Source organism: Myotis daubentonii, chromosome 3 (genome assembly GCF_963259705.1).
Source record: "Myotis daubentonii chromosome 3, mMyoDau2.1, whole genome shotgun sequence".
NCBI lineage: Eukaryota > Metazoa > Chordata > Mammalia > Chiroptera > Vespertilionidae > Myotis > Myotis daubentonii.
Window position 1 is genome coordinate 199,961,283 of NC_081842.1, and position 15,345 is coordinate 199,976,627.

Sequence of the window (15,345 nt, forward strand, 5' to 3'; positions counted from 1 at the left end):
AGCACTCGGTTTTACTCTGAAGAGGGGCAGGAGTATATGTCATCAGACATGGTTATCAGGGCAAGTCACTCTAAGTCAGCAGTCTAAGTTCAAATCCTTATCAATGGAATACACACTCTTCAGGGCAGTGGGGAATGTGTCCTTAATATCACACTTTAAGTTTCAGGACAGTTAACTCAAACCTTTTAAAACCTTTTTAACATTTTTTGGCATTTTTAAACATTTTTATATTTTACTAGCACAAAGCACCATTCTCTATCCTTCCATATCCCTTTGCCCTGGTCTAATTTTTCTTTACAATACTTGTTCTTCCACTTTATTTTATCATTTATATGTTTGCTCCTGCTCTGATTTTTTCAGTGGAAGAAAATGGAAGGTAAGCTCCATGAGAACAGGTTCTGCACATCTTATTCATCATGTAGAACCTTGCCTAGAATAACACCATCACAGACTAGGCCCTCACATTTTATTTTATGGATGGATGCACAGCTGGATGAATGGATGAATGGATCAATTGATGGTCAGTGAATGGATGGATGGATGGATGGATGATGGATGAATGGATGAAAGGATGGAAAGACTGATGAATGATAAATGGATGGATGAATGGATTCATGAATGAATGGGGAGATGAGTTGACATCCAAAATGCCACAGGGAAACACCTATAGACCAAAGCACAAAACACTCCAGCAATTCTTGCATATGAATGTAACTTTATTTTTACCTAAAGCCCACTCATATTTGCTCTTCCAGACACCTCTGAGGGGGTAAGTGTGGTTGTTTCTAGCCCAAATTTCAGGATCTGGGAGTAGAGGAATGAGTAACACAGGACCTGAAGGCTGCCTGAGCCTCTGGCATCCTTAGGAGGCATCTGCAGCCCATCCTTTCTCCTCAGATGTCTGGCAATGAGATGTCTTTGGCACAAGGAGGCTGGACAATACCCCTGGTCTTAGCTGAGTGTGGAGGCAGCAGTGAGATGGTCGGGCTGACTCTGGTGGATAACGTGGACCATTTGCAGGAGCTGAGGATCAGAGAAGTCACATCAGGTGAAGCTTAAAAAAGACACAGGACACAGGAGGTGGGTGGCTTTGGCCTCTGGGACCCACTGCCCCTACCTCCGCCAATGTCCTTGCCTGTAGGACATGTTTTCTTCTCTCAGCTCAGAACTTTCCCAAATATTGTTTCTAAACCTGGGAGACACACGGTAGTACCTGCCTTATTTGGAGTTGGATATTCCCATTCATTGTCCTCCCACCTTTCAAACTGGGGGGTTCTTAAGGCCAACGCCAGGCCAGTCACCCACATGCCTGGCCAAATACCTGTATGGCCAGATGCAATATGCCCCCTGAGGATGCCCAGACCAATGGGGCAGGGAGTGGTCTCTGTGTAGGAAAGGTCCAGGGTCAAGGCCAACCTGAGGCAGGGTTCTGGACATGAACTGACCTGAATGAGGATTTGCATTATCTAACTTAATCCCCTCGACAGCCATGCCAGGAGGGTACTCATACCATTCTCATGCCATTGATGGAGAACTGAGGCTCTGACCACACTGCCAGTTTGTGGTGGAGCCTGGATTCACTACAGGTCTGACTCCAGACCAGGTGTTCTGGGCACTAGAATGGGTGCCTATAGTTCACGTGAATATTTCTGGAACAACTCAGGTGTCACTAACTGGATAAAAGGAGGGATGAACCCTAGCCAGTGTGGCTCAGTAGGTTGGGCATTTTCCCAAGCACCCAAAGGTTGCTGGTTCCATTCCTGGTCAGGGCACATGCCTGGGTTGTGGACTGACTTGATCCCCAGTGAGGGGCGTGCAGAAGATAGCCAATGGGTGCTCCCCTCTCACATCAATGTTTGTCTCTCTCCCTTTCCCTTCCTCTCTCTCTAAAAATCAATTTCTAAGACACATATTGTTTTAACGCAAAAGAGGGATGAAAGAATCTCAAGGTCCTGGCCAAGGCAGGTTGCTTCACACTCCAGGCTATGGCCTTCAGGGAGCACGTGCTGTCATAACACCAGTTTCTCAAGCTACCACACTCCAGGGCTCAGGGGGTAGGAAGCACAAGGGTGGAGTTGTCTGCCCAGAAGGGCTCGCCTGTGTTTCAGGCCAACATTTGGGGGAAATTGCCTCATCATTTCAGAGGCAATCAATCCTCTGCTTCCCACATGTTACTCTTCCCCACCCTACCCCGGCCTCTGCCCCAAGCTTTCCCAGGTGACGCACCCAATGTCTGGAACCCCTCCATTCTGCCATGTCCCAGCTTAAGGTGCTGTCTCCAGCAGGCTCCTGTGAAAAGGTTGTACCAGTAAAGGGGTGTTCTAGAAGCCCCCATCACCTCGGGAGTGAATTCTAGATTGAACTAACAGGAGGCTCTTGGGCAGACCCTGTGGGGGAGTATGAGGCTCGTAGGGAAGGGACATTGAATGAGGAAAGCGGGGAACAGCCACAAATGGTCAGAGTAAAGTGGGGACTTCGCCAAGAATCAAGGGTTACGGGGGCTTTAAGCATGTCAGCTTGTGGACACAGAGGTGTCTAAACATCAGAGCTATCACAGCTGCCCAGGAGGGCAGCCTTGGACTTATATGGGTAATGGGTGTAACAGGCCACCCCACAGGCAATGTATGTCAGTTGGATCTTTTCTGGGACCAATGGGGTAGGGGGGTAGGGTATTTCCTGGACCTGAGAATCCAGAGCTTAGCCATCAGCTCCCTGAGCCAAGTTCAGATCCTTGAGCTCTCCTCAGATACCTGAGCTCAGGTCCCATCATGTAGCAGATGGACGCAGGCGGGAAGCCATTGAAGGTGGAGCTCAGGACTGAACTGTAGGCTCCCATGGAGGGGAAGATGAGCCAGTCACCTACGTCCAGCTCGGGCAGCTGTACCTCCTCATTGTAGAACGTGTCAAAGGCACTGCACGTGGGGCCATAAAGGATGCAGGGGAAGAGGGGTGGCTTTGAGCAGAGCTCCTGCAGGGACACAGGGTGGGGAATCAGAGAAGGAAGAGCTCCTGCCCCCAACCCACCCTTCCAGCCCATGCCCTCGGCCAGCAGAGCACCCCCAGCACCAGCAAGGACACTGGCAGTCCCTCACACCAGCCAGTCCCTATGTGCCAGGCACTGCTCTTGACCCGGCCCTCATGGAGCTTATATTCGCTCAAGTGACACATTCTAGCCCTGCTAATTCTCAAGGCCACACACATGGGGCCTCCGTTCCCATCTATAAAAGCAAAAGATTTCAGTCAATAATCACTCAAAATAGTGGGTGAAACTCATCTGCTATTGGAGTCACATTGGAGGAGGTTTAACAAAGGATTGATGCCACGTCCCAACCCAGGAGAGGCCTGATTCCAATCACCTGGGCCTTCGCCTCGGCATCGGGGTCCTTGGAAGCTTCCCAGATGAGTCTACTGGGAAGCAAGTTGGAGAACCTCCATTTCCTAGGACTCCTGCATCTCCAGCATTCAGGGTTCTGGTCACACACACACACACACACACACACACACACACACAGTGCATACAGAGAGATCACATGGAAACCCAGAGGTAAACGGATGTGCACACCCACCCACACAGGACCATGTACCCATCCACCCACCTACCTGCACAGGTGTCAGTCAGCACGCTCACACACAAAATGCACACACACAGAAGTGCGCATGCAAATACAAACAGGCTTGCCTGTGCACATCCTTGTACACGCATGGGGTATGACAATCTACAAAGCCATGTGTAATCTAAGACCCTGCCCCCTCGCAGAGGGATCCCTGCCTCACAGGGAAAGGGGCTGACCTCACTGCTATCAGGGTCTGGGAGGTGCCAGAGCCACACAAGGGTCCCCTTACCTTCACCACAATTGGCATCCTGGGGACATGATCCCTGTGGAAGGCGCGAAAGCTGCCATAGTGGCCCTCATTGAGATAGTACAACAGTTTCCGGTGGCCTCCTGGGAGAGGGGAGAGGACAGGACTCTGCTCAGCCAAGGCTCACCACTGATGGTCAACACTAAGTCCCGCACCCTCAGGACTGGCCCAGACGGCCTGCCCAGCACTGGATAGCCCTTGTGTCCTGCTTCAGGAGCCTCCCCGGGTCTCCGGCAATATTTGGGCCTGTTCTCTGGGCTCCCATGGCTCCTCTGCCCCACCTGCACCTCATCAGAGTGCTGGGGCTGCTACTGCCACTAACAATGATTATACATGTTCCAACCTGTGTGCACATATTAAATCATTTCATCCTCCTAACAACACTCTGAGTAGGGACAATGAACACTACTGTACATTTGAGAGAACTGAGTCTTGCCAGAAGTTACACAGGAGAATGTGGCAGGGCTGGGTTTAGTGCCCGTCAGTGCCCAGCTCTCACAGTCAGATAGCAGCGTAATTGTCACCTCCTTCCCTCTAAATACTCTGCCTCTGTTGATGCCTCACTGAGCATGTGGCGGCTTCTCCTCAGGTCCACACACTCCGATGTGCATTGAGCTGATGCTCACCTGCAGCCCCAGACTCTAGGACATGAACTACTACCAACCAGTTTCTGAACAACCTTAGACATTGTCTGACCTTAGACATTGATTTCCTTAATCTTTCCAACTGGTTTCTGTGGGCACTGGGGCCATTCCATACCCTTTGAGCATTTAGATGCCCAGATCTTTCTGATTATTGGTTTTCTCTCCCTGGGTCCCCTCACCACCACCACCACCATCTTCTCCTGGTGTGACTCCTCCTGTCCTCCGCTCTCTCTCAGCTGCCTGCACTGATCCAGCCTCCTGCACCCACAGCCCCACTTGTCCCTAAGCCAGTTGGTCATGGGTTAGTCATGACAGCCCTGAGGCTGGGCGCTCCGCTCAGCTGGCATGTCTGCAAACACAAGGGCACCAGCCTCTCGGTCAGACAGACCTGGCGCCGCTGTGCACGAGCTCGCTGTGCAGCCTTGGACAGTCACTTCCTCTCTCTGAGCCTCCAAACCTCTGCCAGCAAAATGGGAATGGCCCCAAACTGCCTCACAGGAGGGCTGAGCAGAAATGAGGTAAAACAGTAATTGCTCACATAATAGATCTTTAATCACTGGCAGCTCATGCTATTGTGAAGGCAAAAATGGTAAGCCATAATACGCATAACTCGGGTTTTTGTTAAACGATGGCTGAAATCACATGCCCCAAATCACAATATTCTATAATGAGAAGCTTTGTGAGGAAATGAAATTAGTGGACCCACGTGCTTTTAGGGTTACAAAAGTGTGTGTAGGGCATTACTCTAAGGGATAAGGAAACAGATTAAAATGACTTAGAGCCCGGCTGTCGTGGCTCAGTGGCTGAGCATGAACCTAGGACCAGGAGGTTATGGTTCTATTCCCAGTCACTGAACCCTGCCTGAGTTGCAGGCTCGATCCCCAGTGTGGGATGTGCAGGGGTCAGCCTATCAGGGATTCTCCCTCATCACTGATGTTTCTGTCTCTCTCCCTCTCTGAAATCAATAAAAATATATTTTAAAAATGAAATAAAAATTCTTTAGAAATACTTATAAGACGGTCATAACATTTCAAAGTAAAGGGCACTAACCCAGAGGGTGATTCTTATCAACGTCAACATGCACTTCAATTTCCACTTAGCTCCGTTTGTGAGGACAGCAACCCCACCCAACTGCTTCCCCCAGATAACAAACTATCAAAAACTCTCCTGAGATGGTTGACCTCAGTATCATTTACTGTTACCCTACAAATGTCACTCTTAACCTCCAGGCCATGGTACCGACAATATTTCCTTCATATGTTTGTTATAGAAATACTATCTACTCACTAGAACTTGGGTTCTAAAACTCCGCGCCTGTTAGAAAATGCTTGCTTGGAAACAGTAAGGTGCATACCAGCAGGGGAGGCTGTGGCCCATGAGCTGTGACCTCAGACTTCCCCTCCAGACACAGGAAGAATAAAGACCCTCAATGCCTCCCTCCAGGCTCTCTGAGAACAACACAGTAATGTTACTAACAGGCTCTATCCTGTAGCTAAATCAAAGCATGTTTCCCCCGAATGAGGAAGCCAGGGTGGAACTCAGACCCTCTGCCCCTCCTGCCCCCAAGGCCTGGGGACCCCTGGACAGAGCGCTCCCTGCCCAGTCCGGGCCCACCCACCTGGCTGCAGCACAGCCTTCTTGGCGATGATGTTGACAGCGGCCACGCAGACAGGTGCCGCGTAGAAGCGGCCTGGCTCCGCAATGACTTCAATGCCGGTCCCCTCGGGGAAGTCCTGGGCCAGGGCAGCATTGATCACTCTCGCCATCTGTGGGGACAGACCCGAGCCCTGTGAGGCCAGTCCCTGTGCGGGGTCTTTCCCTGCGTCTTCCCTCTTCATTCCCCTGACAGCTCTGTGGGAAGGTGTCAGCACCCCCTTGTGCAGGGGAGGAGACAGGTCAGGACTGTGGCCCAGAGGGGAGAAGTGCCCGAGGGCACAAGCCTAGTGACCAGGCTGTAGCACCATGAGGTCTGACTTGGAAACATTGAAATCAATACGTGATCAGCAAAGGAACACTGTCCCCTGGGTGTGGGGGACACAGTAAGGAAACCTCTATCTGACTGTAGCCTTACCAGGGGTAGGAACCAACACGTCTATAGAAGGTACAGAACCGCATGCTCCCATGCAAACACACACACACACACACACACACACACACACACACACACACACATACGTGTATATGTGCACATGCCACACATGTAGAGTTGGAGACCCCTCAACCAACAGAAAGCCCAGCTACATGCAGGCACCGGACTGAGGTTCAAGAGCTCCCTGTACACACACACACTCTGTGCAATAAACCCTGCTGGGGCCCCCAGACGCCCTCTCCTCCTCCCCTCTTACCTCCTCAAACTCCGGCTCAGAGCCCTCCACTCCGGGGAAGCCCCCTCCAATGTCCAGGAGGCTCATTTCATGCCCGACCCCACGGCCCATCTCAAACACACGCCGGCAGTCAGCAATGACCTGTGCGAAGCGGTCAGGATTCTGGCAGCCGGAGCCCACGTGGAAGCTGAGCACAGGTGCAGTGACAGGTGCAGAGACACACGAGGAAACGCAAGGGTCAGCAGGAGGAGATATACATTCGGAAACAGCCACACAGGCACAATGTGAACCAGCACGGACACAGACACGGGGACACACGTGACTACATGGAGCTTGTGGGCACTCACAGGAGCCACAGCCTTGGCTGTGCCCATGGGGGTCCCAGAGACACACACCACATGACAGTCCGTAAGTTGGGCTCTCGTGGTTGTGGGGCAGTCACCTCTCTTCGCTACCCCTCCCCAAGCCTCGCGGCAGGGGTCCCTCTTCTTCTCCTCCTTGGAATGCAAGTGATCTGAACCCCAAATCTCAAACCATCTACCAGGGGGCTCAGATGACCCAATCAGGGGCAGGTGGGGTGGAGTGAGGGTGGATGCTCCTCAGGTTCAACATTCAAGGGGGCACCAAAGCACTGAGCCATCAACGTAAGTATCCTTCATGCACTATCGTGTATAATAAAGAGGTAATATGAAAATAGACCATCATGCCCTCGCACAATATGGCGGCCCCCCATGTGGTCACAAGATGGCCATGCCCATGTGGTCACAAGATGACCACCACAAGATGGCCAGCAGGGGAGGGCAGTTGTGGGAGACCAAGCCGACAGGGAGGCAGTTGGGGGTGACCGGCCTGGCAGGGGAGCAGTTAGGCATTGATCAGGCTGGCAGGGGATTGGTTAGGGGGTGATCAGGCAGGCAGGCGAGCAGTTGGGAGCCAGGAGTTACGGATTGTGAGAAGGATGTCTGACTGCCAGTTTAGGCCTGATCCCACAGGCAGTCAGACATCCCCCGAGGGGTCCCAGATTGAAGAGGGTGCAGTTGGGCTGAGGGAAACCCCCGCCACTAGTGCACAAATTTCGTGCACCTGGCCTCTCATCTATATATATTAGAGAGAGAGCAAGAGCGAGTGAGAGAGAGAGACCTCAATTGGTTGCATCCTGTACACACCCCATCAAGGGATCAAACCTGCTGATGCAAAAATATCCATGATGAAGAAAATACAAAAACGTTAGGAAGGTCAAGGGAGAAAAAAAGGAGACAAATGTACTACTCTTTGTAATATTTTAAGCAATAAAAAAAAAATACAAAAACTTTAAAGACAACATTAGTTAACAGTAATTGGACCCAAAGGGAAAAGAAAAATCAGATGCCAATCCTGTCTTGATTTAAAATTTCATATTCTCTCATCATGGTTTTTTTCTGCGTTAATTTTTTAAATACTGTATTAAACATTATTTATCTGGAGTACAAAGTTTTCGGCATCCCGTTAAATTTTGCACCCAAGGCCAGTGCCTTGCCTGCCCCACCCTCCCAGCAGCTGACACCCACCTCCTCTTCTGAGGACCACAGGGAGCCCCCGGAGGCCCAGAGGGGCCACACTAACCCGAGGGCACCCAGGGAGTCAGAGGCTGCGGACAGTTGTGGGGACCAGGAGTCCTGCCTCGCAGGAGGGAGAGTCGTGCTCTTACCTGGCGCCCACCACAGCCAGGCCGAGGTCTCGGGCGGACTTGAGCAAGTGACCACACAGCTCCAGGCTGGCCCCAAACTTGGAGGTCATGAGGATGAGGCTCTGGCTGTACTCGGTCCACAGTCGCAGGACCAGCCTGGGACGGGGTGTGAGGTGACAGGTGTTCTTAGACTCACAAACCCCAAGCCTCAATGCTTTGCTGCCCCCACCCGAACTCCTCGGTCCTCAGGACTGTCCAGCCATGGAGGTCCAGGGAGGGAACACACTACTTTTTTAATTTTTTAAAATATATTTTAATTGATTTCAGAAAGGAGGGGAGAGGGAGAGAGAGATAGAAACACCAATGATGAGAGAGAAGCATTGAATAGCAGCCTCCTGTATGCCCCTTACTGGAGATCAAGCCTGAAACTGGGGCATGTGCCCTGGACATGAATCTAACCCAGGACACTTCAGTGCACAGACCCGACACTCTATCCACTGAGGCAAACCAGTTAGGGCTACACTACTTCTTACAGACTTCTGCCCAGGCAAGAAAAACCAAGAAAAGGATAAAATTATAAGCATCCCTTCTGCAGACCTCCTGTCACAGGATCAGAGATGTTAAATAACTTTCCCAAGAACACACAGATGCGACAAGTAAGTCAGAAATGTGAGCCCTGGTCTTCCTGAATCCCATGTGAGTGCTTTTCCCACGAGGTTGTTGACTCCAGACCTCCTAATGCCAGGCTCTCCCAGCGCCTCTGCAGACACAGGAAATCTTTATTTGATAAGAGTGGGCACCAGGGAAGGCACTGGGACACCTGGCACTAATTCTTGCTCTTTGCTGCTTAGGCGTCTCCTAGTCACCACGGAACAGCCTTCATCTCCTTGCTGAGGCCCAAGTCAGTTTGCCAGAACTTCCTCCCTGTCCCCACCTGCCTGCAGCCCTGCTGGTCTCACCTGGCCCCAGGGTGGTGCTGGGCCACCTTGGTCAGCTCCTCCTCACTGTCGAAGGTCAGGAGCTGCACCCCATGGCGGGCAGCATACTGCAGGTGGGAGACCGGCTTGCAGGGGTTGCCATAGATGATGCGTGAGGGGGCGACGCCCAGGCCCAGCACCTGCTCCAGCTCCACCTGCCATGGGCAAAGCCAGAATAAGGGGCTGCCTCCCTGCTGCCCTGCTTTTTGGGCACAGGAGCCACAGGCATGAGGAGCTGTCCCCTACTGAGTACCTACTGTGCATCTGGCACAGCGCTGGGCACATATTGTGCTCCTTAAGCTTCTAGACTGCTCTGAGGAACATATAGTTGAACACATTTTAAAGACCAAGAAACTGAGGCTCCAGTGAAATGGCTGGGCCAGGACAGAACGGGGTCTGTGGATTAAAGCACATGTTCCCTCCACTCCTTAGCTCAGGCTGACTGCCCTGGTCACCTAGACCAGTGGAGGGTGCACCACTCCCAGTTCATTCATTTATTCTTTCACAAACAACCAACTGGGCACCACACACATCAGCCACTCTTCATGGGCTGCTGTCCCCACTTTGAGACACCTCGCAACTGGCCTTTTCCCTCCAGGAACCGTCAGGTTATGGATGAGGAAGCTGGCTGTGGCCCAAGCTCACCTGGCTGGCACAGTCGAAGCCGGTGCCCAGGGCGGCCAGGACACGCAGCACCAAGGGGCTGCTGTTACACTTCACCGCATAGAAGGGCGAGACCCTTGGCAGGGCCTGGCAGAAGGCCTGGTGGCGGCTGGCCAACACTCCCAGGTCGGCCACCATGAAGGGGTCTCGGTGGTCCTGCCAAGGCAGAGAGAGAGGCAAGAAAGGCTGGGCATTGTGTCATTTCAGTGAATCCTCACAGGGTCTCCATGCGGCAAGTACTGCTGTTACCCAGTTAGGACAAGAGGAAACTGTGGCTCTAAAATCTCTTTTCTCTTTTTAAAAATGTTTCCTGTTTATTGAACTTCTTGGAGTGACACTGATTAACAAAATTATACAAGTGTCAGGTGCACTAAAATGTGAGTCTTCCCGTCAAGCTCAGTTGCAACTACATGCCAATGGTAGGATTTGAGCCTTGATTTTCTAACTCTTACAACAGGAAGACATGAGGGCAACAAGCTTTATAGACCAAATGGGCGCCAGGACTCTCCAACCCACACCCGGATCGCTTGGCACAGGGTGGAATCCCAGGAGCTGGTGGGGGACTAGAAGGGGACGGAGAACTACCCCATGCCACCCGGGAACACAGCTATGCAGTAATGCTGGAAGCCAATTCCAGCATGTTGGCAGGGCTGAATCTTCTAGAAATGGCTGAGAGCATTTCCCCAAACCTGAAAAGGATGCATTAAATGATTGCTTGCTGCCAGACAGCTAAGGGCATCTCAGTCTACATGTTATTGCCTCCTACTGGCCAAACACCTGAACAGCCGAAGGCAATTTCCTAATCTGACAATGGATTCTGTACCTAACCCTACCCTTTGATGTGTATATCTATCTTGCCTTAGGACAAATTGTGTTAATAAATAGCAAGGGGTCCTGAGAAAAGGAGAACTTAGTTCCTTTAGCTAAGTCTTCTCTGACTCCCCATAATGCCTTTCAAAATTATGTTTTGTCTCTGGACTCTTGATTAATCTACACACAGAGCCTTCTCCAGATTCCTGAACCCTTGTAGATGCTGGATCAAGACCTGTGGCATTAATGCTTTATGGGGGCCAGGACTCTCCCACCCTCACCCGGATCGCTTGGCACAGGGTGGAATCCCAGGAGCTGGTGGGGGACTAGAAAGGGACAGGAGAGCTACCCCATGCCACCAGGGAACACAGCTATTCAGTAAGACCTAGTAAACTGACTAATAAAACACAAAGTCATATTCTGTCCCCACCTAAGTAGGGACTGAGACCCACTCTCCCCTCCCTCCTCTCCCCTCACCGAAGCAGAGAGCTCCCGGATCTTCCTCAGGACCACCTCCATGGCAGATTCCTCAGGCCCCAGCGGGACGATATCCTTCATCGCGGAGCTTCCAGGGTGCCCTTCGTTCTCCTTCGAGTCGGTGAGGGTGGTGCTCACCCCTGACTGTCCATCAGAGCGCTCTGCCAGGGACACTCCCAGCATCCTGGAAAGGCCTTGCACTGAGGACACTCCTCCCTCCTCCTCCCAGCACCCTGCTGGCCAGTGGAGCCAGAGTTCCTAGGCCAGTAAGTCCTCGGCCCTCCCATGCAGCCACATAGAGCTCCATGGAGCCCTCATGAACTTTCTCATCTGTAGGATGGACCACTGGCCAGGCCCAGCCTGCTTCAGGGACCTAGTATGAAACCAAACAAGTTGCACAGAATTGCCAGGCCGGTGTTGCTCAGTGGTTGAGTATTGACCCATGAACCAGGGGATCAGGGTTTGATACCACATGCCTAATTTGCGGGTTTGATCTCCTTTGGAGGTGTGCAGGAGGCTAAAGTTCGATCATTCTCTCTCATCATTGATGTTTCTATCTCTTTCCCTTCCTCTCTCTAAAATCAATATAAACATATTCTTGAAAAGATACACAAAACATGCACCTACCTTAGATGGCTGGCATCCTCTTCCAGGCTCCTGCACACACATGTTCCCATTCACAGATGAGAAATGTGACCCACAGAAAAGATAAGTGCAGAGTCCATCATCTTTAGATTATAGGGCTAGCTGGGACCCAGGGGGTCATCTACCCCAACATTCCACTTTACACATGTGGACAAGTGGCCCAGAGAGAGGAAAGGACTTGCCTAAGGTCACCAAGTGGCCGGTAGCTGAGCTGGGACTGGCACCTGGGCTGCCTAAAGCAGCCACTGCACCTGCTGCTGGCCACCCATCCCTGAGACTGAAGTGAGGGCCGCCTACAGCCTCAGTCCTTCTGTTTCAGCAGGTGGGGCTGCACCCATGGGCCCCACTCCACCCCCAGACTCACCTGGTGCCGCTCATCACCTGCTCCTTCAGGCCCAGCACAGGGGACCAGGACCTGTGGTGTCTTGGGCTTCAGGTAAATCCCTTTGGGAAGAGCAGAACTCAGCTCAGATCTCAGGACAGGTGAAGAACCTGTGAGGTTGTCCCTCCAAACCATGGCTACGACGCCCCACTCAGCCAAAACTTCCCAGCCCTGTGGGTGGCCCACACAACAGGACCTCAGGGTGAGGTCCGACTCCCATTATAAGTGAACACCAGTGATGATCAGAGTAGAGAGACCCTGGAAACACAGTCACCCACCTTCCCACCTCTAAGATGGAAATAACCGTGGGCTCAGAGGTCTTCAGACAGATCAGCAAAGCTGGAGTGGAGCTGGGAGTGGAACCTGACCTCAGACTCCAAGCTGGTCTCTCCCTGCGCTGTGTCTCTGCCCTCCCTGCACATTTAAATATCTGGCTGGGAGACTCTTATTGGATAGTGAGCCCTTTGAGTCACTTGGTGTCCAGTCACACCCCCACATTCTCACTGCCCTTTATCTCCATATGAGTTGCTGAGGTCTTACTCTGACTTGGTTCACCCAGGATCAAGCATCAGGCTGAGTCTCTGGGCCTGCCCTAAGGTCAGCCCAGGCCAGGAAGGGGAAGTGATAAAGATCTCAGGGAAACAGAACCCAGGCCCTCAGCCCTTCTACCTCTGTGACAACTTGAGGACGGAGGCAGTTCATCCCCTGAACTCAACAAAACATTTGGTGATACAAATTAGCTTTGGAGGGATATTGGTCAGGTTGGTGGTGAATATAATGTCATTATTTAGTGCTTACTCACCACCAAGCGCCCTGCCAGGTATCAAACCATTTAACACTCACAAAACCTTATGGATATAGTTGCAATTATCTTACAGGTAATGAAACCAAGGCACAGAGAGGCAGGATAATAATACAATCTATTTACTAGGATCACAGAGAGTGCATGAGATAATGGATGTAAATCTCATATCTAGCACCTTCATATTTCTGGTTAAGAACTCATGTGCCATACTGAGTCCAAAGAAAGAAGACTCTGTATTGATTCTTAGATTGAGAAGATGTGCCATACTGAGTCCAAAGAAAGAAGACTCTGTATTGATCTTTAGATTAAGAAGATGTGCCATACTGAGTCTAAAGAAAAAAGACTCCGTATTGATCTTTTAACACATATGCTTATTAGCAGAGGAATTAAGGTTACTCCCAGTCAGACAGAACATTTTATACAAGAAATACGTCCATGCTTTTCTGAGGAAGGAAAGGTGCCGGAAAGGTAAATGTAGAGGCATGGGAGAAGGTAGGCCCAAGGAGCCTTATCCTTAACCCCACTGCAGCCTTTCCACCCCGGGAAAGTGCAGGATTGGCAAGCTCTCCCTGGGGTGATAGATCAGGACTCAGGTAATAGCAGAAAGCGCCAATCCTACTCTTAAAATGGATACAAGAGAGTGTTTCAGGTTTTTCTTTTTAATGCTTGCTTTTAAAAAATAAAAAAGGGGGAATTTGCCGGGAGCCGGTCCATCCTTGCTGTTTCAAGGGACCTGGCATATATGGCATACTTTTCTTAATATGTTTGCTCACCTTCTTGGCGCTGTGTTTTAACCAAGGTCACCTCTCCGAGAAAGGTTGAATCCCCAGGTAGGGATTTTCCCCTGAAGTTAGGGAGGGAATAAACCCCTCAACTAAGTGCCAGGCGGGTAATTAATCCCTTTAACTACGAACAATCATGCTTAAACTACATAATCTTTTCTCCCTGGAATGGAGATAAGAAACGCCCTAACCTTTGTAATAGAGATTGATAGGATTGAATCAACTGGTATAAATACAGTTGTAACAAGACAGAAAGACTCAGAACTCAGGAGACAGAATTCAGAAGACAGAACCTACACGGAGCCTAGAGACAGAAGAACTTCGCTGGAGAGAGCATGCCAGAGGATCCTGGACAGGGACTGGCCTCGGAGCCTGGAGGCGGAGCCTGGCGAGAGAGCATGGCAGGGATCCTGGACTGAACCTGACTGCAGAGATTGGCAGGAGAACCTGACTGGAACCTGGACACTGAACCTGACTGGAGAGCCTGGACAGAACCTGGCTGGAGAACCTAGCGAGGGAACATGGCTACAGAACCTCGCTGGAGATCCGAAGCAGAACCTCTCTGGAGATCGAGACCAGAACTTGGCTGGAGATCCGGGCTAGAGATCCTGGCTAGGCTGCTGATCAACTGAACGCTGTCTCCGTGTCATTCCTTCTTCGCCGACTCCGTCCACACCTTTGGGGACCCCTGGACCCGCTGGGGCTGGACCCCGGCAGAAAGTGAGAGAGAAAACCAAGTTGGCAGCCTAGGTAAATGCCAGGACTCGCTGCCTCTCACAACCACATCAAAATTGCAACTAAAATACAGAACAACCATCATTCAGGACCGCCTGAACGCTGGCTGAATAGAAGTCCTACAACTAGAGATTTAAAGAAGCACACCAATACTGGTAGGAAGGGTAGAGGCGTGAAAACGGCTGTTCCGACACCCATGTGTGGTGTGTTTTCAATCAGGAGGATATCTTGGCTGCAGAGGCCTCCCATGAGGAGCAAAGGCTCCCAGCCCCTTTTCCATATGAATATCCTGTCCCCTCAGCCCAGGATTCCAGTGCTGTGATGAAATCTCTCTATAACTTTGGGCTATAAAGACAAGCTGGGATTGTAGCTGAGTGACATGGAGGCTGTTGGAGACCCAGGCAGTTCCTCTTAAAGGGCTGGCACACAGAATTACTCAAACTCACTTCCTCTGAGCTCCAGTGCTGGGGCAGCAGCTTGAAAGGATCCAGGGATGTATGGGGAGTATATAAATTGGCATCAGGGCAAGAACACCAAGACAACTTTCTCGTAGACAAAAGTGCTGCAAGGGTCA

General features: G+C 51.2%; 1 protein-coding gene across 5 annotated transcripts; it reads right to left on the reverse strand.

Moving 5' to 3' along the window:
* Positions 1-796: 796 nt before the first annotated feature.
* Positions 797-12,511, reverse strand: LOC132231398 (antizyme inhibitor 2-like). 5 transcript variants are annotated; one of them, XM_059690419.1, is made up of 11 exons: positions 12,432-12,511; positions 11,423-11,606; positions 10,118-10,291; positions 9,455-9,627; positions 8,517-8,651; positions 6,851-7,016; positions 6,124-6,271; positions 3,844-3,944; positions 2,751-2,968; positions 2,227-2,289; positions 904-1,054 (listed from the first exon to the last, which is right to left on the reverse strand). In XM_059690419.1, exons 1-10 carry the CDS (start codon positions 12,443-12,445, stop codon positions 2,265-2,267), a joined length of 1,338 nt encoding a protein of 445 aa, XP_059546402.1. In that variant the 5' UTR covers positions 12,446-12,511; the 3' UTR covers positions 904-1,054; positions 2,227-2,264. The 5 variants fall into 5 exon arrangements, with proteins under 5 accessions (XP_059546405.1, XP_059546401.1, XP_059546404.1 ...); XM_059690420.1 differs by having other exon boundaries at positions 914-1,023; XM_059690418.1 differs by lacking the exon at positions 2,227-2,289 and having other exon boundaries at positions 831-1,023.
* Between the last annotated feature and the right edge of the window lie 2,834 nt (positions 12,512-15,345).

What these genes read in the sequence shown, in the direction of transcription:
- LOC132231398 (XM_059690418.1), bottom strand. An exon ending in TCCGGGAGCTCTCTGCTTCG is followed by an intron (nt 10,292 to 11,422) that starts GTGAGGGGAGAG and finishes CTGCCTTGGCAG; the next exon opens with GACCACCGAGACCCCTTCAT. An exon ending in CTGAGCCGGAGTTTGAGGAG is followed by an intron (nt 6,272 to 6,850) that starts GTAAGAGGGGAG and finishes CTGTCCCCACAG; the next exon opens with ATGGCGAGAGTGATCAATGC.